The sequence below is a fragment of the Sinohyriopsis cumingii genome, chromosome 2 (genome assembly GCF_028554795.1).
Source record: "Sinohyriopsis cumingii isolate HCF-2022 chromosome 2, ASM2855479v2, whole genome shotgun sequence".
Lineage (NCBI taxonomy): Eukaryota > Metazoa > Mollusca > Bivalvia > Unionida > Unionidae > Sinohyriopsis > Sinohyriopsis cumingii.
In genome coordinates, this window is record NC_142962.1 from 90,888,926 (window position 1) to 90,915,678 (window position 26,753).

The window sequence follows — 26,753 nt, forward strand, 5'->3', positions numbered from 1 at the left end:
GGGACAATGAATCCCCTGCTTCTTTGAGCAACAGTGTTATAATACATACAAGCCAGATTCTATGTTGAAACTGACTAATGAAGGACAAGGATGATACTAATCCAGGCAGTATAAACTGTACTTAAAGTATGTCTCATCACAAACTAACCTATCTTGTGGAAAAACTTGTGAATAATCGGACTGGAAAAATTCCTGTAGCATGTTGCCCATGAAGTCTCCAAACCATTTCTGGCTCCCACAGACACGAACAAGCAGCATGCTTGCAAGAATCTGAATGCGCCGTGTACCATGCACACACAGATGCTTGAAAAGAGCTTCACATCCCTGTGGGGCCAATGCAGTGTAGAGAGAGCTTGGGGGTTGAGGAATGCTGGCTGATGGATTAGTGCTGATAAGAATAATTTCCAACAAACATTCCAGCAGAAATCTGAAATAAAAATTATAACAGTGACATATTCATGTCAACTCCTTCTCAAAATTTTGGAAGCAGAAAACAAAACTTCCAAACATTTTAAATCTGATACAATACAGTAAAATTTGGCATGTTAGTAGACGAATCTTTGTAATGAAGATCCAAAAACTTTCAAAGCTCTGACTTTTCAAAAACCATGTAGGGACATTGAACAAAAAAAACAATAGTGAGATTGAGACCTAAGATAAGGAGGTTTTTTGTGGCATTTTTTTAAAGCATCATTTTCGCTAAATATTCTCTTCTTCTGGTATCAATATGCGTAAAATTCTCAAAGAATGAGCATTTTCTCCCAGGACATGTTGCCTTTTCATATTTTGGCCAGCTGTGGCCAAAATGCACAAAAGCTAACGGTTCGACTTAAGTATACAAAAAAGGAACAGTCCCAATCTGCAATTTCAAGCTACTGTAATGTGTCAAATATTTTTTCCCCATTATATATCACGCCTAATTTCCTAGGGTCAACTTGCAAGACATTTAACACTGTTTACTAAATAACAAATTTATTCTGAATTAGTCGGGGGTGGGGGTGGGGGGTGGGGGGGTATATGCTGCAAGGTATGTTTTTATTCCTTCTTTTAATTTAATGATGGTAATTAATGTTTACGTATATGGCACAGTAACGCTAGGTGTTTAATCATGTAAGTTTCTTTGTTGGGAATGGAGATGCTAATTTGCTTGGAGAGAAAATTTCACACCATTCACAGTGACCATTCTTGGGACTGAAACTTATTGCTGACAATTTTATTGTTGTGGTTTATTTTTTGCTGTGGTTTATCTTTTGCTGTGGCCTTAAAGCAATAATTTAAGCAATAATACTGAAAAAACTTCTGCTTAATCATAGGCCACTGCCAGAAAAAAAATGGAAGAAGGCTTGAGTGGTAAAGAAAATATGAAAGAGAAGAAAGACCACATGATTATTTGCCAAAATGGGAGTGGAACTTAAGCTAGCTGGTGATATATAGTGAGTATACTAAGCATGGTGTATTTATGAAAAAATCCAAAACTTTTGTTATATTATGTAAAACAATATAAGGTCAGTCTTGTTTGCCATGAAAAGTTTCAGACCTATTTAATTACTCTACAAAGAAGCAATGCTTCTATGGATCCAAGCAAAACTGAGGCGACAATGGCACTTATAGTCTTGAACATGGTGTGTGTGTATGTGTGTGTGATTTGGATTTTTAACGTAGCTTTAATAATGGTTCAGTCATATTGCTATGATGTCTGCAGTGTCAATTTACAGTGATGTCTAGCACTGGGGCGTCATGCCGCAGACATGTAGCATGATGTCCCACCCAGTCACATTATCCTGACACCAGGCCGACCAGTCCTAACACTAACCTCTTAATGCTAAGTGCCAAGCGAGGCAGCTATTAATACCATTTTTGTAAGTCTTTGGTACGGCTCGACCGGGGATTGAACCCATGACCTCCTGCATCGGAGGTGGACACTCTAACCAATAGGCCACCAGAGCAGTCTGAACATGGTATTAACATATCCTCTACCTTTTGGGGATGTATAAAAACTGGGACTTGATTTTCCTGAATTTGTATCAAATCTCAGTGACAATGTTAACAGTTTGTCATTGGTGGAATGTTTGAGACTGAATACAATTAGCTGCGTTATCCATTTGGGCATGCTTAAAATGGAATTTAATTACCCAAGTCTGTCAGCAATAAAATATTTAATGTGATTACCAGAGTTTGTTAGTGGTAGTATGTTTAACCCTTTACCTCATGCAAGCGTCTTTGGATGCCTCTACTCTATTCGCATGGAAGCGCCTTTTGACACCTCTACTCCATTTGCATGGAAGCGCCTTTTGACACCTGCTGTAAACATCAGCCATTTTGAGCTGGTTTTCATAGCGCCAGCTTAGGGGAAAACCCTCCTATTAGATACTACATTCATTTCTGCGAATGACAATTACGTCAGATCATGTGGTCGCTGTTTATGCACTGGTCGATATCTGCTATTTAAAGTAACTGGGTCGTAATCTCAACTCTCCAAAATGGAGGTCACGGATTTCATTCAGTAATTACAAAGTTTTTACGATTAGAATCACAACTATGAAAGATTCAATAACTTAGGTAAAGGCTCTGATATTGATGTAGGCAGCAATTAGTTTTTATAAATTATCAAATTCAGATGACTTAGTGATGTAGACGCAGATGAAAAACGTAAATTTCGAGTATGGGAAATGGCAGCTACAGTTGGTCACATGGCCTCACTGACATGACAGTGAATGAGTTCTCTCAAGATTTTAAAGCACATAAAAAATTCTTCTGTGAAAAATAATTACACAGCCTTAACAATCGGACTTTACTCCGATTTTTCCACATACAATAGATGTGTACAAGAAATGTAAAATAGTTAAAATTGATGTTAAACGTAACATACACTACATTGCTTAACTGTTCACAGGCAGGAATATACGTTTGTGGTCGACTAGGTAACAAGTGTTCTATTTATAGTGTGCTGCACTTTGTCACTATGCTCTATGAGGTAATGGGTTATGAAAAAAAATGAATTAACTAAGGTTGTCCATGGTGGCATATTAAAGACAAACTGTAATTACCCAAGTTTTTCAGTTGTGGTATTTTTAAGAAAAAATGTCATTCCTCCAGTCTGTCCATGGCAGCATTTTAAAGACAACCCTGAATTTGCTGGTGGTGGCAAGTTTAAAATGGAATGTAATTACCTGAGTTTATCTATGGTGGCATGTTTGAGGCTGAGCATCCTTAACAATCGGACTTTACTCCGATTTTTCCACATACAATAGATGTGTACAAGAAATGTAAAATAGTTAAAATTGATGTTAAACGTAACATACACTACATTGCTTAACTGTTCACAGGCAGGAATATACGTTTGTGGTCGACTAGGTAACAAGTGTTCTATTTATAGTGTGCTGCACTTTGTCACTATGCTCTATGAGGTAATGGGTTATGAAAAAAAATGAATTAACTAAGGTTGTCCATGGTGGCATATTAAAGACAAACTGTAATTACCCAAGTTTTTCAGTTGTGGTATTTTTAAGAAAAAATGTCATTCCTCCAGTCTGTCCATGGCAGCATTTTAAAGACAACCCTGAATTTGCTGGTGGTGGCAAGTTTAAAATGGAATGTAATTACCTGAGTTTATCTATGGTGGCATGTTTGAGGCTGAGCATCAGATTGTCAGTGGTATGTGTAGTGGAGGTAGGCAACCTGAGACCAATGGCATTTTTCAGGCGATCAATGGCTCTCTGAGCCAGATTCTGCTGAAGCTGCAGCTGTAGACACTCGTTGTATGCCTGATAAATACAACAGTAGTAATAAAACACCACCACAACATCAATTTAATCTTAAAAAGAACCTCTAAAACAAAACCAGACCCAGAGAAGAGCATACTTTCAACAAACATTTATTCAATTCATGGTACATAACAATGTCCCAAGAAGCATAGTGTAGATCTCCAAGTCTCCTTTACTTTATAATCTATATAATCTATATCCTTTTGTTACAAAACTCCTTACAAGTGAAGCTTTGATTGTCAAATCTATTGGAGACATGGGAATGATTAGAATAAGTAATGTTCACTTAACTGGGTCTGTTTTGATATATAAAGTATATTCTTCTCCAGGAATCTCTACAATTTTTACTCCAATCCAGATATGACTAATTAAAAGCATAATGTTCTTAAAAATTGGATGAATACATGGAAACATAAATTTTATTTTTTTCATTCTCCCTAAACAGGATATTAGTACCATATATACTCGCAAATAAGACAAATAATTTAGGAAAAAATAAAGGTCTGGAAGAAGGGGGTCAGCTTATCTGTGGGCTAATGTCTAAACTTTACAGTTTTAAGGTCTTTTTTTGTTGACTACTATAATGGCTGTCAATCTTGGGACACGAAAAAATAATTTTTTCCCTGTCCTATTAGAGAGATAGGCATGTAAAAAAAAAAAATTTCAGTGACCCAACAATTATTAAACTGTTATAAAGTACTATGATTGATTTTATTATCATTTTGCATGTGCATATTTTCTGATTTCTCCAACATGAATTTTTAATAAAGGTAAATACTGACTTCATAATTTATGATCCAATTGAATTTACCCGGGAGACCAGGCTGAACTTTAAGGTACAGTACTTACACAGTGAAAGCATCAATTAAATCCTTATTAATTCCCAAACATATTATATGCAGATTTTGCCTTATTCATTGTTCGACCAAATTACATTCTTCCAGATAACATTTCAGCTAGTCCTTAATAGCTGTTTTATTTACACTGAATTGTGCACAAGTTACTCATTTTCAATGATATAAGCCATCCTACAAATTGAGGTAATATTTTTAAACAGGTACACACATTTAATTGTACAAGTCACATAACCAGCATAATTTACATGTCTACGAAGAGTGGTAATAATAAAGGCTAAAATTCTCAACTAAGATCAACAATTTTAGTTTTGTGTTTTGGCTGAACAAACATCATAATTTTCCACACAATGGAAAGCTTGATGTTTTGGCATCTCGTATATTGATAGCCAGTGAATTTGCCTTTCATTTTGCAATAACAGTACAGGCCAGTTAATCATCAAAACCCTGACACTGGGTTGTGTTAAGAGAGAATTTTGACTGGCAACTATACCAGTACATTGATGTGTTATTGTCTTTTATTCCATAATATTAGCACGATTACCGTAGTTTTGTAAAACGGCGTGTAAGTCATACCTATGAACATTTCAAAAGCCAAGTAGGGAAACTGAATAAAAAAATAGAGATTGGGACCTAAAATTGGGAGGTTTTCCATTATGCATAAAATTCCTGAAAAAACTCGCCATTTTTCCCCGTGATGCACCCTATTTTCCCCCAGGACATACCCTATTTTCATATTCTGGTCAGCTGTAGTCAAACTGCACAACAGCTAAAGATTAGTCTTAAATAAACAAGCAACAAAACTAATTAAAAGTTAATTCTTATTGATGAAACTATTTTGTGAAAACAACTGGCCCTCCGTCATAATTCAAAGAAACCAATTTTTACACTATTGTGTGTTATGCAAACAACAGCAATTGATTGGCAAATAAAATATTCTGAATTAGTTTTCTGAGGACACATTAGCTGCATGGTATGTATTTTCATTCCTTCTTTTAATTTAACGAAGGTAATTAACATTAGTATATATTGTATAAAAATGCAAGGTGTTCAATCCTGCAAGTTTCTATCCTGAAAATGGCGCCATAACATATGGAGTTAAAGCATTCGTTGTGATCATTCTTGGTATTGAAATTAACTGTGGACGATTTTTCTTATTGTGCTTTATTTATTTTTTTGTTCTGGTTTATTTTTTATTTCTGCATTGTTGTAGAGGTAAAAAAAAACATTAATTTACATGAATAATGTTTATACTTAACATCCTATTTAGTGAAGAAGCGAATTCTTTCTAATAAAGTAATTATTTCTAATAAAGTAATTATTTCGCCACAACAATTCACAGGTGATACAACAGAAGATGTAGGACTTTTCTTGTTGAGAAGAAATGAAAATATAAGACATAATGTAATAATTGGGAGTTCTCTGCAAAAATCGGAAGATATTATGAAATCTCAAGGTAGGTATGGAGCGATCCCAAAAGTATGGAATTTTTTTTCTTCCCATCAAAGCAAACTACAACTCAGCTTTTACAGTATTAGCATAATTTTCAAAGCATTATTACTGAAACTTCATTATTGTAATTTGGAGATATCATTAAGGTTTAGCGCAATGGTGCCCATGATTTGACTCCAAGGGATGTACTTAATTCAGGGTGAATGCAAACCTACAATGTACATGCAGTGGTGCCATTATGTAAATATGTCCAGTAGCCTAACTGTGAACGTCGAATTGAACCATATTGTTGTTGTTCATTGTGTTGTCATACTGGGATTACATTTTAATGAGTTAAGTATTTACAATTTCAAAGCAAAGTAAAAACGTAATTACCGGTGCACTGATATAAAATGTCCAATGCAATAATGAATAAACAAACGATAATCGAGTCAAAAGGGAGAGGTAGTGTTAGCAACTTGCGAATGCTAAATTCTTGTTATCATTCGATCAAATTATACACAAATCTAAATTAGGCAGAAACAATAAGAAAACAGAAAATTAAATAAATTACTTTTCAAACAATTTCATACCAGTTCTTTTTAATAATCATGCATACCAACCTCAAGATAAGTATACATGTAATTTTTTTAATATAAGTTTGCATAAAGAAATGCATTTAGAACTTACTTCGTGCATCTTGAGATGTCTCGGAGTTGCAGGTCGGCTTATATGCGAGTCAAACACTTTTTAATGTTTATACCTGTTCAGTTTGGGGGTCGGCTTATAAGCGAGTATATATGGTATTTAAATTATGATAAAACTTATGGACATTTGACATAACCTTTATCCAAATTTATAATAATCATGGATATGACAATCTTAATGGTCATAAGTATGATTCATTCATCCAAACCTCTCACAGTAAATTTCACCATTTATCTGCTGGACTTGAGAACAAGCTTTCTGCCCTAAGATATCTCAAATGTATCATGGGTAGGTGTTTCAAAACCACTTTAACAGCTGAATGAAAACAATCCATGCACAGTAAATTACTAATGGTGAATCAATTGCTAGCTGGTTGGTTGTTATGGGTTTAAGGCCATTTTTCAGCACATGATAGGCTGTACCTGGTGCCAGTATATTCTAGGGACCCTTTAATACCCAACTCTGTAGCATCACATAAGAAAATAAGCATTGAGATTCCCTCAAAACTGTTTTTTTATATTAAACTAAACAAAAGCTGCTCATACAAGAAGTATTCTGTAATACCTTATTGTTGGGGTGGGTCACTATCTACCTTTAGTCACGATTTGCTGCATTTGCAATTTAGTAGTCATACACCTGATTAATAAAACAGGTTTATGACCACTAAATTGTAATGCAGCCCTCACATGCTGATTTTTAGCAAATAAAGTACCAACATCTTTCTGCCCACCAAGGTAGGGATCAGACAAGAGTGATCTGCCATCCATATTTCAGTCACAATACAAATATACATGCTCTGCAAGGTTTTTAAATGCAACTGTAGGTAGGCTGGAATGGTGTATCTATACCTATGTAAGAACTATAGAAGAAACAAGAATGTTTGAGATGCAGTGAGCTTAACATGAATTTATCAAATGAGAAAATCCCAAACCAGAAGGCAGAGATTTGGAACTAACACCTGCCCTTGGCCTTCTGATGTCATTTAGTACAACAGAGTTGCAGGATAGAATGAAAACACTCTTTCCAGACAGCATCTCATGCCATGACTGAAATGTACTTAATATAGTCTTTATCTCTAGGTGAATAGTATGCAATGAATGCCCTCTAAAGCTGCCTCACATGCTGACTTGCCAAAATGAAGCAGGAAATGGGCACTCCAGTTGGCACCATTTTCATTTAAGTCCAACAAGTTATAGTTAAGAAGTCTTTTTTTGTGAAAATCCTATGTCAGCATGACTATCAAGTCTGGAGGAGTAGTAACATTTCAAAATGGCCACAACTGAAGCCATATTGGAGTCAGATTGACATCTATTTCTTTCAGAACCAACTAGACATCATAGACGGTCTTGTGGTGAAAACCCCCTTTCTGGAGTAGACGATTTTGACAATGGTTGCCATATCTGAGGTTAAGATTGGTATTATCTTTGTTCAGGAGTAACTAGATATCGTAATTAGTCTTCTGGTGAAACCCAATATCAATACCACTTTCCATTTAAAAGTAGAAGTAATAACAAGACTTTGATGATGACAACCATACTAGATGTCATATCAACACCATTTCACCAAAAACAAACAAGACATCAATATATTTCTGGAGAAGACACAATGTTTATATAACTTTCCATCTAGGTGGAGAAGCAACAAGATTTTAAAGATTCCCACTGTAGTTGCCATATTGGACATCATATGGATAAAAAAAAATATTTAAGACTAACCAGACACCATAACAAGTATTCTGGTAAAAAAAAAAAACCACATGCTTTTATTACTTTCCATTCAGAAGCAGCAAAAACAAGATGTTAAATATGACTGTTGTGATGTCCATATTGTATGATGGCTAGTGGAATAAAAACTCATGTCAATATGACTTTCAATTAAGAATAGTAATAATAACAAGATTCTAAAGGTGGACATGTTTGGACAATCAGAAATCAGAACATTTTCATTTAGGACCAACTAGATTTGAAAATAATTTTTTAGTGAAAACTCTATGCTCATATGACCATCCACTGGGAAGTAGCAGTAGAAAGATTTTCAAGATGGCTGCTGTAGCAGTCATATATTGGATGTCTCTGCAGCATCCTTTTCACTTAGGAACAACTACAGGTTTCATGGTAATCCTGAGTAGAGATAACAAACTTGTGCTAATGGAGAGATGAATAACAGGTGACAGAAAACTGGCCATCCCATAAGCTCATCTAGTCTATATTTAGCAGAGCTTAAAAACAAGTGCACGAGTCTGTGTCACTAGGCCAATGAGATTTGCCTCACTGATGGTCTGTTACAATTTAGAAATGGCCACTGCTCAGATTGCTGAAAAATACAGACAAGTAAACCAAGACAAACACAGGTCCTGTTGCAATAATATTTTAAAGCAGTTGTTACAAGTTCAGGATGGACTTCTAGACCATGCACACAGAGTAAGTTTGACAATCTAAGGTTCATCATATTTCTGCTAACATAATAGAAAAATAGGTCAGCAACCCTGCCAGTAGCACATCGGGATAACATCTCTGGTTGTTTGCCAGTGCAAAAAGAGAAGGACTGATGACATTTGGGTCTTAAAGTGGCAATTCAAAGGAATAAAGTATTTCAGCAACTTGAACAGACGGTGGAATTTGCTTGAGTAATAACTGGTCTTTGCAGACAAAGCGATTCATGGATATGGGAACAAGCACAATTCAGAGTCATCTCTGAACATCATCAGCTCAAAAGAAGGATGATGGTTGGTGAGCTTGAATTTTTTACACAACGCTGACAGAAGAGCCTCTTGTGAAGTGCAACAATAGCATGCTATGCAGGACAGTGCAAAGAATGTAGGTATTTACTATGTGTATCCCTTACAGTTTAAGGTTGGCACAGGATCAAGACAGAGACAAAAACAATCCACTACACTTCCTCTTTCCAGTAGTGAACAGGAAGAGATGGTTCCTCAGTTCTGGTACCAGATATGCTTAATATGCTTGGCATCTTTATCATTAATGGGTATACCAGAAAAATCAATCATGGTACCTGTTTCTGGTATCAAAACTCTATATGAATGGTGTTCAGGTCATAGTGTTAGAATTGTATTGGTACTGTGTGTGTGTGTGTGATATGGATTTTTAACGTAGCTTTAATGATTATTCAGTCATACTGCTATGATGTCTGCAGTGTGGCAATTTACAGTGATGTCTAGAACTGGGGCATTATGCCACAGACATGTAGCATGATGTCCCAACCAGTCACATTATCCTGACACAAGGCCAACCAGTCCTAACACTAACCTTTTAATTTAATGCTCAGTGTCAAGCGAGGCAGCTATTAGTACCATTTTTATAAGTCTTTGGTATGACTCGGCTGGGGATCAACCCCATGACCTCATGCATCCGAGGCGGACGCTCTTACCACTAGGCCACCTGAGCAGTCGTAATGGCCTTATGACTGCATATTATCTGTTTCTTAAAGCTGGGCAATGGGTATACTGGGAAAATCAATCACTGTACCCGATTCTGGCACTGAATAGTTTACATAATTGCCATCTTGGTCATAGCCAGTATTGGAACTGCCATTGCCACTTGCCAGAAGCTATGTCTTAATAAGGGTTTTGGAAATTTCTCACAAATTGTCAAGAAACGGTCAATTTTGAAACTTATGTGCAAAGTTGATGCACAAATGATTAAATTCATGAGGAATACACCAATTTGGTGACGTCATCATTAATTGCTTAACCCCTGGTGATTTTTGTCATTTTCACCTGAAATGCAAGTAGGAAACACATTTTGGAGGCTACTTCTGAATACATCGAAATAAATCTGCTTCCAAGAGATTTTCATTTAGTCTGATGCCTAGTTGTGTTAGTAATGTTGTTTTTCATTGGCTATTTTGCTTGCGCATGTGCAGAAGGCTACAAATGGAGTTCTTTCGTCTTTTTTTTAAAATTTTATTGGAACCATCATTTTCGTGGCCACTTCTTATTCCAACTCATCAACTTATTCAACTATTTGCAATGGTTCGCCTGTCTGTGTGCAGTTCCAACCTTAAATCTGAGGCCAAAAAGTCTAAAAATCCAGACACAAAATCTGATTTTGACAATGGACGAATTTGTGGCGTAAATTAAAACAGGTCTCCCTATGTATTTTGTAATGCAAGTCGAGTCCAAGTTATTTAGTATCATTGTAGAGCTACATCTATCTACTTTTCTGAAATATCACCCACTTTGGTATATTTTAAATGAACTTGACACTACAGAGCTCATAGGTAGGATACTTCTTTATGCATAAACGTGTCACCAGGGATTAATGAGTTAATGCTCTGAGTGGGTGTACCGGGAACATGAATCACAGTACCAGATTGAGACTCTGTAACTGATGTATATGACAAAGCTGTCAAAGTCAGCTAAGATGATGCTGAACTAATCTCCATACACTGTATGAATGAATTGTCAGTGATCTGAGAACAGTACCAGAATGAAGGGACTGTAATGCTGCCATAGATGGTGTCAAGATTTGTAGAGCTGGGGCTGGTACTGTAGCTCTATGGTATTCACTACACAACTTGCAGATGGTTCAGAAATGGTGTCTGGTCTCAAGCACTGTGTCATCATTGTGGCCAGTGCTGTGATTTTACAATTGGGGATGGTACTGGAGATACAACCAGCAAAAATGTGTTCACTGTAGTGAGGCAATACTGACTGCATCTGCATCCCTGAATTGCACCCCATAAGTCTGGCAGGTAGCACAGTTATCTATAGTTTAAATTCCTCATTTTGAGTAGAATAGAGCAAGAAATAGAATTATAGCTACAGTATACTTCCATGTGTGAGTAAACTACTTAGAAGTGGAAAATAGTTTTACAAGGTCCTCAAATAAGCACGCTTTCATGCATGAAATGAAATAGTAAGTAGAGTATGGACAGAATTTAGCACCAACCCCCTTTATGAGATCATTTTTGTGTGACACCCACAAAGTTGGGCAGTTGAATTAAAGTTTAAACTTTTATTTCTCAAAATCAGCTTCGTAGGTTTGATTTCGGAGGCAGTGGTCATACTTCTAGTATTTTATAATCAGGTAATGTATTTAAGAAGAAATGTGGCCTGGAGTGTTAACAAGATCAGCCAATCAGATGCAAGATCACCAGATTAGTATGACTGAAATTCTCTCATTATTAAACTCATCCAAGAGCTTGATTATATAAACCTGTTTCCAAATTGGATCAAAATCAGATTAGAAATATGACTTCCAGAATGCTAACATGCTCAGTCATCAGATATAATGAAATCACTCATTAATATGAACGTAACTTGCTTCTCGTCAAACTTGTGTGAGATCTTGATAATATAAGCATATATCTGAAGTATAATCAAATTTAGATCAAACTAAGGACTCTAAAGGGTAACAAGCCAAGCCAATTAAATCCTCAAAATCATCTGATGTATTTATGATACAAACCAGATCAAATTTGGATAAAAAACTTGACCTCCAAAGTGGACAATGATCAATGAATGACTATCACATGACCATACCATAAGCTTATTGGGCATCATGGTCAGGTGAGTTAAAAACACTCAAGCAATAAAGTTAAAGAAAAAGATATCCAAGTACTGAAAATGCGGATTTTTTGGTGTGCATGTTTTCAGCAATCTAATTAATTTAAAACAGCTCCACAACTTTAAGATTTTATAGATGGTGAAAATGCTACTGTAAAAATTGCTTCATTTGAGCTGTGAGTTAATAAATAACTACTTTTGAAAGACATTTAAGGCAAGAAGTGACCAGAATAGTGATGGTTTTGAACATCAACTGTTATAACATACAATGTAAGATTTATTACTGATAAAATACCAGTCAGCTTAAATTAAAAACGATGTGAACAAATTCAACCACTCCACCCAAAAATAAAAGAAAGTCGGGTATAAGATATTTCAGTATTACAGGCTGAGTGGAGAATTTGTTCTGGTAATATTATATTAGAAAATTGACAAAGAAAGGATCATAATAAGAGTACCTGAATGATATTATTATCTTCATCATTATTCTTCTTTCCTCTCTGCAGGTAATACTGGGTGTGCGAGGTGGTGTAATGGGATGAGTCTGTGCGGGACAGAAGGTTCTCTAGACGAGTGCGAGACAGGCTGTATCGGCACTGGATATCCTCCTGCAGTGATAAAAAGCTGCCAAGCTGTGTCAGTAGCTGTGACTGAGTGGCAAGATCCAGCTGACATGTCCCACCAACTTGATCAGATCCACTGTTCCACTCCCAAGGCAGGATGTAGCTGTGTCCATAAAATGCTCCTATCGGGATCCTGGACCTAGTTGTCCCACTTCCATATCTTCCTATGGTTGTCAACTGGTAATTACATTAAAAAAACATGAATGCAGTTTCATATGGGATAAAATAATTCCCATTATCCCCACTTTTTAATAATAGCATGGATACTGTGATCAACATCGTTTGTCCATCCATCTCTTTATCAGACAATCTACCTTACTTTCCCATGATGTAAAGTGACACGAGGTATATTTTGTTTCCAGCTCTGACCCTCCCACTTCCCCATCCTATCCACAACAGGGGTTTTGGGAAAGGACTAAATGAATATACTAAAAATTTCACTTACTACCAATATATATTTTGAATGAAATTTTGTATTTGCATTGACTTGGTTTACTCTAAAAGAGTACAAAAATAATGGACAGATGTTAGTCTATGACTAATAGTTTTCTTCATGGACTAATAAATATTTTCCAATACATGTATGCCTGACTAATACAAAACTGAATCCATGTAATTAATTTTAAAGTTTGTTTATCTCACATTTCTTAATAAATCCTAAAACAGAAATGCATGCAAAAAACTTGTTAGTTTTCGGTACTGAACTTGTAACTTCCATATGTAAATCTAGATAACATAGACACTTTAAATTAAGAATTACAAATGATAGGCAAGCATTATTGTCACACTGACAAGAACAGCATTTAAAGAAAGAGAAGAGAACAATGTGGCGACTTTTACAAGATGCGGAAAATCCAGTTAAAAAGGCTGATGACTGACAATAACAGGGACAAATGGGAACACGACAAAAAGTATGATAAATCAAGCTGAAACCAAAATTCCCAGAGAAGTGGGAAGGTTGTTGGCACAAATGTGCACTTCATTTCTGGGTCTGACAGAAGTTTCACAAGCTAATGCTGATTTGATTTTAGGACCTATTGCTGAAATATTTGCATCAACTGCAATGCCTAATTACAAACATAAACTTGATGGATTTGGTTCTGATGGAGCTATTGTCAATACCAGAAAGAATAATAGTGTTATTGCTCAATTTAGAGAATTGCAGAAATATCTTGTAGGAATACACTTCCATTATCATTGTTTGGAAATGGCTTACAAAGCTGCCATTGCAAAAATACAGATGCATGCAAAAGGTGAGGAGCTGTTTACAGGACTTTACTATATTTTATTGCAATAAAACTTTAAAGTGCATGTGAGGTGCTTGAAATTACCAAAATAGTCCGTACTCGTGTTTGTGGAACCAGACAGCTAATACATTGGCACTGGGCTTTGGAAAATTTTTAGAAATCATATCCAGCAATAGTATGCCACCTCCAAACACTGACTAAAACTGATCAGTATTCACCCAGAAATGAAGATACTGGGAAAGCAACTGGCTACCTGAAGAAGTTGCTAGATCTGCATCTTGTTTATTATGCCCACTGTTTGAAAGATGTCATAAATTAACTATCCATATTGATTCTTTTTCTTCAAATTGAGTCTTGTTTGGGATATGAAGTGTACCTGAGAGTTCTCGCAACTAATGGTGTCTTGGAACAGCTGATATTAAGAGAAGGACCTAGATTAAAAAAGTTTCTTCGGGATACTGGTAATGGATGTATAAAAGAATTTTATGGCTTTGTATTAAAAGTTCCCCAACAACAATGCAGTTATCATTTCATGTAGAGAGTACATGGTCAACAATTCATCAGAACATTTGGACACCTGACTTGACAAACAACATGATATACTGAAAGCCACACAGTTTGCTGATTTTCATTTATGGCCAAAAGACTCAAATCATATCAGATGTGCTGACTGGATATTACTACTCTGCTGTTTGAAGATGTATCCAATTTATATGGAAGTATGATTGGTACTCATTTCATATTAGATGTTGAACAATTTCCTTTCTTTGGCAGAATTTGCTTACAAAAAAACAATCATTTTATTTTTTAATGTGGAGTTTAATTTAGGCTATGGATGGATGGGCATACAGATGGATATCAAAGTGATAACTATGTCAAGGTTCTGCAACACAGCTCAACAACATCACTAATAACTGGAAAAAAGTAACTAATTCCTTCCAAAAATCAAGCAATGGTATGGTGTTTTGTCTTCAAAAGTACATTTGGGTGCCTCAGACATTATGCCTTCACTCTAAACAATTCCATGATGTCTAGTGTGACATTAAGACATTATATAACATGCATCTAACAGCTGAAATATGGGCCGATTTAATGAGAAGGCTGTAATATAGATAGCAAATTCTGAAAATTGTAACAAAATTTTCATGAATTACTTGATATGCACTCACGTAAGCCCAAACATTTATCTATCACCCTTCATTCCCGATGATCTGTTCATTATCAACCAAAAACTGATAATCTGGGCTTTGCAAAATAAAAACAATAAAACAATTAAAGACTTAAAGTTCATGTTTTATTCATGCAAATGTAGCCTGAAAGGTACTGTATGTATGTGTGTACACATAAAGAGTGGTGGTTTAGAGGTCAGTGTGCTGTTCTCATGACCAAATGGGTACCAGTTTGAATCCTACCATTGGAAAAGCCTGGGTCAGTAACTGAGAGTCTTTAATACCATCACCTACCTTAAGGAATCTGCAGACTGGAGGGGGCATGATGTCATTCATGACTAACGATCTGCTACCAATATCTGAGGCTACAATGAGTCTCTGACCATCCACTTCCTCTTGCTGTACCCATACATCTATCGACAGTGAAGCTAGGTCAGCACATGCTGGAATGATCACATCAGTCAACAGAATAGACTTCCCAAAATCTAGAATAACAAACCTTCGAGCACCTGAAATAAGATCAGACATAAAAAATGCTTCATCAAAACGATAAGCAAGTCATTCCTCAATGCAAGAAAAAACAAAGAAAATAAAATAATACCAAATACATGAGGGAAATAAATTTGCTATCAGCATGAACACATATTTATTAAAACTCTGAATCACAATAGCTGCTGGAGAATAAAACTATTTCTACATTTGGCTAGATAGTTATTGTTTTTTTGTTGTAGGGTTGTTATAAAACTTGACTGAAAATATCTTTCTTTCATCCGCATGATGATGACTAGACAGCTTGAAAGAATGTACTGGTATCATGTATCAAGCTCCATGACCACAACAATGAATGTTTTTCATCTCTAATCAAATAGAATTTCTTTGTTTTCAAATGACATATATACACAAGGTCTAATCAACGGAACAATTAGTCTTTGTAAACAATGAGTAAACAATTATAGCATACGAAGGTAACACATGACATTAATATCCTGCTTTCTTCCATTTATCTGTTTTTATTACATTTCCTGTAGACAAGACAAATGAGTTTAACAAGAGTTTTGTACGGTTACCTGAATGCATTCTTTCCACAACAAGAACCTGTGGTGTTGGTGGTTGTAGAAGTGCTTGAGTCTGAAGTACATTCACTGACATCCTCTGCTGCTGCTGTTGATGCTGCTGCTGCTGCTGCTGCTGCTGTGAGGCTCCAGATGGGGTGCCTTTACCTCCACTGCTGCCTCCAAGGTATAACTGTTGATGTTCAAATTTATCACATGATCATGTCTGTTTTAAGTAGTCTTATAAATCAGCCATGCTGCTTAAATAGTTTTGGGGATGTTAATTATATTCATGTTGTAGGTATTTAGGTATTAGATACAATCACCATGCACTTAGTACTTGATCATGTTACAATAATAATTGCAATTTGTTGCATGCAAAAGTTTACTAAAGAACTGGGGAGGCTTTGAAACCTTAACCTCACCTGTTGGCCTCAAACTCTTCCATTACTCTCAACAAAACATTCTGCACACAGAAAACCACAGATGATCCCTAATAAATGGTTACAAAAATTACAAATCTTTTTCCTTCTGAAGAAATTCCACTGTGTTTTCAAAAGACAAATATATAGCAGACCCTAATTTGTCTGAATTCCTCGGGGGACAGGAAAATGTTTTGATAAATTGATGAATGAATGAGATATGGTGATACTAAATTTATTGGCATGATTTAAAAATTTTGCAGAAGAGACAAAACCCGTAAAAGTCACATGCTGGTCTGTAAGACTATGCACACATCAAACTGCATTAGAATGGTATGTGAACTATGCTGGTTACCTGCTAAAGTGGTGACTTAAAAGTCACCATAAAAGGGCAGTAACATTCCTAAGATACATCTTCATGTAATAGATACTTTCACATACCAAAAGGAACTCATTTATTTGTAAAGGCTGCAGAACTTGAATGGTTACACATGTTAATGGATGGGTATACAAAAGGAAGACAGAAGAAATGAAGACTACTGGACTCTTACTTTTTCCTGAGATGACCTAATAAATGCACAAGTCTGCAGGCAAAATGACTGTCTAAAAAAAAGAGTCTAAATACATCTCTAGTAGTAAGATACTTCAAAATTGTCCAAACACATTTTTAAAGTAACTCTGCACTAATAACAAACTTGAAAGTCTGTACCTTACACTTAGAACATTTCTCCCAATCTGACTATCCATTCAGGAGAATTAGCTACAAGATGTTCATTGTTCTAGTGCATTTAATAATAACATAGATCAATAGGGTATTTCTGTCTGGCTTGGTCACAGCTTGTTAGTATACCTTTAAAAACAATTATACAAAATTTTACAAAAATATGGGGCCCTGAGTGGCCAAAGTGGTCTAAAGCACTCATAGCTACAGATCACATCCCAACCAACATCAGGCCTGAATTTCCTAAGTACGTAAAATTTTATTCAGATTTTGGTTTGCAAAGCATCTCAATACAATTACCTGATGCCAGGCTTCATTAGGTGGTGTCAGAGGGGGTGTCATGACTTGTGGTGTTGTCTTTGGTGTTGAAGGGACAAGCTCAGCTGATGCTGTAGAAGATTTTGCAATCTGAGGGATAGCCTTCCCCACCTCTGAAAGGATCTGTTTGATGTGCATGATTTTATGTTTGACTGTTGGATAATTCTTCATGCTCAGTTCCTGTAGCTGATGCTTTGCTGAGGCCATGGTAGACTGGAGTGAGTAGGCCATACCTGTTCCAGACATTTGTGACAGCTGTGGGGGTGGAAGCCCTTCTCCAAAATTGATTGTGCCTGTCAATCCTGTGGGGTTCAAACCTGTGCTTGCTGCTGCTGCAGCTGCTGTACTATTGTTTCCAGCAGAATCAAGCTTCTCCATCTTGGTGCCATCGCTAGTGGAGTGACATGTAAAGTGTAGTGGCTCAACTTCAAGCATTCCAAGTATACTGTTGCGAGCATACTCTATCTGAGCCTTGCTGGACTTCTCTGAGGGTATGATGAAAAGATCATAGAAATCCAGTTCTTCTTGCTGATCACTTGCTGCAGTTGAGCTGCCTGTTCCCCCTACAGTGGAGCCAACTACACTTGCATAGCTTGCCGGGACACTTGGAGTTGTTTGGCACTGCTTCATTGCCACTGGGAGATCCATGTCAAATAAATCAGGCTCAAAGGGGTGACCATAAACCCCATACCTGAAGCAAACAAGAAACACAAGTGGGTAAAAATACAAATAATAAATATGCTGACATTAAACCGGATACAAGTTTCTTTGAGAAAAAACATATTTTTTTTAAAATTTCTGCAAATTAAATTTAGTGCTTCTATGAGTGTTGGATAAGATGTCAAAAAAGTGCATAAGTTACTAATTTACAGGTCCTGAAACATGATATGTTACGGAATGACATGAAATTCATCGATCAAAACATTTGCGATTAAAATCTGTCATGTAAAAATAATTATAGAAGTCAATTATAAGAAAGAATGAGTACTGTTCTCGACATCACTAACTAGAATATAGTAATTACATCGATTCTTGCCGCTACAGCTGAGGCCTCAGAAGCATACAGTCCACTAATCTAATTCTTATTCACATGCAAAACACACAATTAACTTGTTTAGGATAACCTATGAAAATATACACATTGTATAGACTTTATTATTAAATGTTTACCATCAAATAAACATTTGTTCTTCCTATTACACTGAATATATTTCTCATATTCAATGAGTTATTAGATTAATGGATTCACATATAAAAGTAAACCTGACAGAAGAAGAATCAATTATAAGCTAAAGTGGCTGTAGATAATTTAATTTACCTGGAGCGCAACAAAGCATGACCTGGAAGTGTTCTACTGTGGTACTGCTTGGCTGTATTTTTAAGCAGGTCTGCACAACTTTCTGATACTGTCACAATATCCATACATTTCACTCGGTTGAGCAAAGTAAAGTACCATTTAACAGCTCCTGATGAGTATGCACAAGGCAAAAGAGGCAGACTTTCCATTATGGCTTCCAGTAGGCTCAGACTAAATGAGGGTGCCAGGTTGGGATCTACTGCTGATTTGCAGAATCTGCAACAAATAAGGATAAATATAACCAATTATGTGCATATTTAACATATTATAAGTCATGTGACTACTTGCTTTTCTGCTTATCTTAATTCAGATATCAATGCCAATTATAAAAACATTTCGGGGGGGGGGGGGGGGGGCGGGTAGGAATCTTTGTCTCTAGATTGATTACATGTTAATTTACTTTGTGCCACTGGTAGAATGTGAAACTACAGATGGATGGATGTAAAAGGGAAACACTAAGTGCTCCTATCAATGTCATGGAGGGCTTTACAATATTCATTACAATGCTATGTTACTCCCTGGCTTGGTTCTCATGAAAGAAGAGAACTTACTCCATACAGAGTGCCATTAACCTGGCACATTTGTGGGCTGTTGTCCTTGTCCCCTGAATGAAGCAGGCTTTCACTAAAGGCCCAAGACGTTTCTGAAGAGTCATCAGGATGCACTTGCTGAAACTGCTGCAAAGAATAAATTAATTATTTAATACATAAAGCAGAGTGAAATGGTAAATGTTACCAACTGTATCTTTCTTTCATTAGGGATTTCCCCAAATGGCAGTTATAATCACAAGGGCAAAGTATCTAGTATCAATACCTAATATATATTGGAACATATTTTATTAGTAAACTGATGGTTTAGAGGGGTGTTTTTTGGGAGCTAATAGTCAATGTGATGGGTGTGCTAGAAGATAAAACATTCAAAATCTTTGACATCCAGTCATTTGCAATATGGCAGTTGTCAACTCAAAAGAAGACTGTTATGGAGCTATGAAGTTCACAGAGCATGTTATGTCAACAGGCTTTTGAGAATCCATGTTAGCTTTGGGACATGAGAACAACAAAAAAATATGATGCAAGATCCACTGATTCTGATCATGTGCCTTTGACTGCCACTTAATTTGCAACAAGCTGAATAAATGTCTGCATCTTTCTGTAGCCATTCTTTGTATTTTTTATTTTCAAGCCACGATGCTTGGAATTTTATCTTGCTTGCCATCTTTGCACACAGGCATGTGTACTGGCGAAAAACCACCTCCAGGAAAAAACGATAGGTACCAAAAATCACAAAAGTCTCATTTGAGGTCACAATATCTTTTTTATGGATCAGTTTACATTTTCAAGGGTTTCAGAATTCATGGAATATATTATAATTTAAGCATTTTCCAGGTTTTCCAGGTTCCATTAGAATTCAAGGTTTATCAAGGTTTTCAAGATCGCTATGGACTGTGCCTCAGTGGCCATATTTGAAGTTCAAGTGTTTTGTGGTCCCACTCATGGATTTCATTTGTGTGACCAAAATAAGTGGCACAGTAGAATGAGAAACAAGTTAACTATTTATAAGTCTATGGTCTGAATATTCCAATCAGAATGAAAGAAAGTAAAATATATTTTCTTTGAAGCTGATCATGAAGTATAACAAAAGTAAAACATTTTTAAATCTTTAAAGAGAAAGAATAAAAGAGAAATCTTCTTGACACAACAACGAAAGCCTGTAACTTTGTTGACTGGTAAACAATAACTGGCATTTTAGATACTGATAAACAAAAAAAAAGGAACAACCCAATTCCTTTTCAGCTGGTAAACTGAAGACTGATATTTGAAGAAACTAAAGCTGATATACTTTGATGCATTGAATGAAAATGTTTATGCTATCTAAAGATTACTTAATGATCAGTGACCAAGCTTCTTTCAACTCTTATTTTATGTAAAATGCAAAACATTATTTTTGATAACTGGAATCATAAAGCCAGAAGATCTATTAATTCATTTTTGTTCTGGCAAATGTCAAAATGCAGTTGTGATTCATAAATGAACGAACCATCTGCAAAGTAAGCATAGTCCAGCAAAACTATTAGAATTCCATGCTGATGGAGACTGACATTGTGAAGCAGAGAAGCAAAAAGGAGAATTTCATACTATGCATATTTTGAAACCACCATATCGACATTGGTTATTTTGTGGGTATGGAATATCTGTTTACACGGCAACATTACATTGAATTGGGCAGATGCTGCAAAAAAACCTCAATGCTGAGAAAAATTCAAAAGGATTTTCAGGGCAGTTTGAACAGCTAGCCTGTAATAAATGCAAAGATGAACATAAAATTCACTTGCATCACCTTCAACCACAGAGTGGGCAAAGTCAGAAACTACAAATTAATACTGTATACCTATGAAAATTAGCAGAGTGGACTCTCCCAGACCTGTATATTCAAAAGAATACCAAACACAAAATCACCTAAGCTACTTTTAGTCAGTTAGGTACTCTGTGGATTGGTGGTGGCTTATCTCTGAATCATTTTACCTTATGATGGTCTCAAATGACAATTAACCATATAAAGTGTGTAGGAGTGATAGCATTAAAAATTAATCCATGTGAATTATGACTATTTAGTTTCTACAAGGAACTGTTTACAGGCATACAATGCAGTGTCAAGCAAGGTCCCACTCTCTTTTTTATAATATTTTTCAACATTTACTGGAAATTGTGTTTGCAGATACATGACAGTGTTGGGGTGTTTGGAGAGTAAAATATCACACTGCACGACACATTGTGATCTGGCAAGTATGTATCTTTGGATAGCTTCATAAGGGTGTAACAATTCTGAAAATCCATGGGTGACCCTTGGAGACTACCTATGCAAATGTGGCGGCTTCCCAGTAAATTACTGCAGTTGCCAACAAGACGGCTGTAATCAAAATTCTTCAACAAATTCTGTCATTCATTCAGTCTTAACAGTATACAATACTTGTAACTTACCATCAGTCCATAATTTTCATCCATTTTCTTAAATGTTTGCCTGATTTGATTTTATCTGGATCTCTCCTAGCATCAGGACAAGAACTTAATTTGCCCCAAAAAAAACCATCGTTTCATAATTGAGAAAAGAAAATTTCAAGGCATTTCATTAATGCCAACAGGAATTAATTACTAAGTATTAGCAATGAATAATGTACCTAATCAGCCTAATTAGTGTAGTAGGCATTAAGCCTGTTAATTTTAAAATACATAGAAGCAAACATTGGTATTATCTTTTATAAAGAAATATATGTTGCACACTAGTTAGCATTGTTATGTTTTTTCTCAAACAACAAATCAACAACAAATTAAGTATCTGCAAATATGCAATTTCAAATGATTCAAAGTATAACACATTTCCATTATAACAGTTTTGTCCAGAGATATAATCTAAATGTGGAATTGCAACTGATCGACTTGAAATACATTAAAAAAAATATTTGTAAGATGTACATTTATGGTTTACTTTATTATTGAATATTCATTAGCAAATTGAAATGTGACATCTACCTGGGCTTTAAAATAGAGAATATGCATCCACTGCCTGTTTCAGCACCTGAGCTCACAGGGAAACCATGTCTGCAAAATGTGCAGGATAAAAACTTTTTTCGTGATTGGGCAATTTGTCTGAAAAGCAGCTATCTATTGTTGCCATTACAAGGCACCGCTATCAATGGGCAACAGCATTTCAATATTAGGTAATTATACAATAGGAATGTCATTGTCTGTTAACATGTGATAGAATTAATCTGAGTGAACATTGGCTGCTGCAAGACCAAAGTTGTTATTATATATATTTCCTGATCTCAAGGTGAAAGTCTAAAGGCAAAAGAAATCTGATGTAGGAAAATTGTGCACAAACAGCGTCATGGAAAACAAAGTCCCTATGCATCGTGGGAAAGACAAATGTGGTGGTAAATTCATTAGAACAATTAAAAATCAAAACAACAAAATGAAGAAAAAGTAGCTTACCGCCGATCCGGATCATGCATCTGTATGAATGTGATCCACATTAGAATGTCAAGGACCAAGTTCTGAAGGTAATCGGGGCTGACGTGTGGAAGGATGCTGGATTCATCTAAAGCTACAATCGATATCAGCTTCTCATGAAAACTTGTCAATTCTAACATGGCATTCCTCTGCAACCTAGATAAAATTAAACACTGATATTTGTATCAAGAAACCAATTTTTGGATAAAAATATTACTTCCCTGATCATAAAAATATTAGAAGAAAATCCACTACCTCAAAAATCTCATGCAAAAAGAGACATTAACCACATCCTTTTACGAGTTTTACCAATGATCATCTGATAAGTCTGACAGAAGTGAGACAAAAGTAGTCTACATCTGGATAGTGTGTGTATGTTGTTGTTGTAGGGTTTAACACCATTTTTTAGCACAAGATAGGCTATACATGGCAGCCAGTATAAATGGTGGAGGAAGAACCCGGGAAAACTCCGGAAAGAACCACTGACCCACGAGAAGCTACTTGCAAGCTTTCTCATGTATGTGATTTGGATTTTTAACATAGCTTTAACAATTTTCCAGTCATATCACTACAATGTCTACAGTGTGGCAGTTTATAGTGCTGTCTAGCACTGGGGCATCTTGCCGTAGACATGTAGCACTCAGTCACATTATCCTGGCACCAGGCCAACCAGTCCTAACATTAGCAGCTCCAAGTACCATTTTTATATATCTTTGGCATGACTTGGTCAGGGTTTGATACGCTAACCACTTAGGCCACTGGAGTGGTCTCATTTGGATCGTGAAATTAGTACAAGTCCATGCTCCTCCACTGATGTAACTGCAATGAGGGTTTGAGATGGAGTGCCGATCATGCTCAGGTAAGTATTACTGAAAAATCTGGAACCTGTATATCAAGGACAGTCATGGAACAGGGATTTGTTTTCTTTACATAGTTATTTTTTTATACAGAAGAAGTTTTTAATGTACTTTAACTTCATGCAAATACTCCAACATAGCATTAATTGTCTCTGGACAAATTCCTTCCAATTATAAATCAAAACTAAATGATATAAATTATACTTAAAAATACCATCCAAGAACCAGACTATATTTATACAATAATATGAACATGCACACATAAAATCATCTGTAATTTTTTAGTTCACAATTTTTACAGACTTAATTTTGTGACAAATTCCTTTATACGCAGTGAAATTGTATACATTTTTAAACAAATACATTCTTTGTCCACATTACACAGTTGCCCATTACAAACAGGTAACCTACATAAGGACTTTAACTGAGGATTCCTGAAAGTGTTATTTATGGACACGTGTCTTTTATTTATACAGAAGTCCTTTATAGTAGTTTCAATGTCTTTTACTTCAAACACTTATTTCTCCTCAAATATATTATCTAATCATTATTGACGAACTGGTAAAGGGTGGAGGGCATAACATTCTAGGAGTTAGCCAGTTTCTAAATATATGTGAAGCTTCAAGTCTAATGTGAGATACAAGCAAAGTTTAGCATGTGTAAATAGCTTAATTTACTGCCTGTAAACATTTACAAAATTGGTCTAGGTGTAAATCAGCAAGGATGTTATTGTTATTAATGCAGGAACATCCATTCTAATTAAACGGTACATTTCTACATTTCTATTTAAGAAGACTGTTTAGTAGTGTAGTTCTGTCATTCTTTTCTCACAGTATGGAAGATTTTTACAAAATGGCATCACTAGGAGAAACCAAAGTTGATGAGAACTGGTTGCAGCACACATTACATAACAATACACATACAGTTGATATACCAACAATGTGCATACAACTGTATTTTAAACTACAGCATTTACTTTTTTTTTAAAAATGTTAACAGAATATTTTTATTAGTAACATTTAATTTAAGAAAGCATCGCACAGAGTTTGTAAGCCACTGAATGGTTTCTTGTCTTTGTCATTGTAGATTCTACAAAGGATCCTATGGTTATTTCCAGACAGCATGTACTGTTGCATTTATTCATCAATTATTTTCATCTTATAGATGTTTGTAGTAGTCAGAAACAATATCCTATGATACATGGAATGTTTAATCTAAATTGTTTTATTCAACATGGACATATACACATATTATATATTGAATCCTGTCAAAGTAATCGATAAAGGTCACATATCAAATGCAACATCACAAGCTGAGCAAGGCATGGTATACACATTATTATAGCAGTCAGCTGTTGAGCAACCCTATCAGGTAGATGGCGGAAAGGCTGAGTTTAATTGTTTCCATTGAACAGAATTATTTTGGCCTGTGTAAACCAAGTACACGTTTTGAAATTTTGGTCAGCACTGAAACCTTGAATGGGATACAGCCTTAAAAAGTACTCCCACAAATCCAGTAGGAGTATGCTGTATTGCTGTAAAGCTGCTGAGTGAACTGGGATGGTAGCCTGTTGTGCTGCTGACATAGGTCATGCTTAGTCTAACTGAGCAATTAGGGATGAATGGTCTTGATGATCAAAGAAGATGAATGTCATACTATCAGAACTATATCCTACAATCTGTTTAATCATCACGGAATGGTACAAATGCTATGCTGGTAGCGACTTCTCTAATGTCATGACTGCACATTTAGCCCAACAAATCAAATCAGAGACTTAGAAAAAGCTTTGCAAGAACAAGCATGATCTGCCTCTAATATGTTTAGTACATTTCAGGTACCACTTCAATGGCCTAACGGGGTCTCCAAGATATGCTTGGAAAGAAGAATCCAATCCTAGCTTCAAGACAAAAAACTGATGTTCTCAGCAATGAAATCATGGGCCATCATATAAGAATATGATCGACTGTAATAAAACTTCACACAGTTAAAACTGATTGACAAGGCATGAATATCTCTACCTGCTAAAATGGCTAGGAAATAGGTCTTACAGAAAATGAGACAGTGAGACCTTCAGCATAGGTTCAAAGGGTGACTTGTTCAACCTCATCAAAACCCACAGTAAAGTCTATTTGGAGCAACAGGCCAATGTCTTTGTTCAAGAGAAATCAACTGACTAGAGGCCAGAAAGATCTTTGTTCTGTCCCGTTTTCCCTTTTACAATGGCAAAGCATTTTGGAAACTGGGGACAGGAAGCAGCTGTTTATCATGGCTAACTTCTTCAAACAAGGAATTTAGCATTTTGTTGTACTGAGGCTTATAAAGTAAAGATGTTTTTATGCTCACACCTCTAAGAAGTAACTAAAAAGAAACTCCAAGTTCCCATCATAAGCTGGAAACACAACCTGGGCAAAGGTGATGTAGTAGGACAGATGGAAGGACACAATTTGTGAAGAAAATGTTTTTTGATGGGTTTAATGCCATTTTTCAGCACATGATGTGTTATACATGGCAGCCAGTATATTTGGTGGAGAAAGAACCTTGGAAGACCCCAAGAAGGACTGCTGACCCATGAGAAGCTTCAGCAAGCTTTCTCAAACACCAATGAAAGCTCAAGACTCAAGCTCATATGGACAGAGATGCATGAGAGATTGATGAAAATGGGGATAACTTTTAAACTTAGAAGAAGTAGTGATAAG

At 35.9% G+C, this 26,753-nt stretch overlaps 1 protein-coding gene across 1 annotated transcript in view; it reads right to left on the bottom strand.

Annotated features, from left to right (window-relative positions):
- LOC149805354 (dual E2 ubiquitin-conjugating enzyme/E3 ubiquitin-protein ligase BIRC6-like) overlaps positions 1–26,753 on the bottom strand; it is a 221,346-nt gene that overhangs the window by 133,421 nt on the left and 61,172 nt on the right. The window contains exons 16-24 of the mRNA XM_089949602.1: positions 23,183–23,356; positions 19,745–19,870; positions 19,155–19,409; positions 17,819–18,527; positions 16,391–16,568; positions 15,618–15,832; positions 12,743–13,084; positions 3,604–3,764; positions 149–427 (exon numbers count right to left, since the gene is read on the bottom strand). Coding sequence (XP_089805728.1) covers positions 149–427; positions 3,604–3,764; positions 12,743–13,084; positions 15,618–15,832; positions 16,391–16,568; positions 17,819–18,527; positions 19,155–19,409; positions 19,745–19,870; positions 23,183–23,356 — 2,439 coding nt within the window. The remainder of the gene's footprint in view (positions 1–148; positions 428–3,603; positions 3,765–12,742; positions 13,085–15,617; positions 15,833–16,390; positions 16,569–17,818; positions 18,528–19,154; positions 19,410–19,744; positions 19,871–23,182; positions 23,357–26,753) is intronic.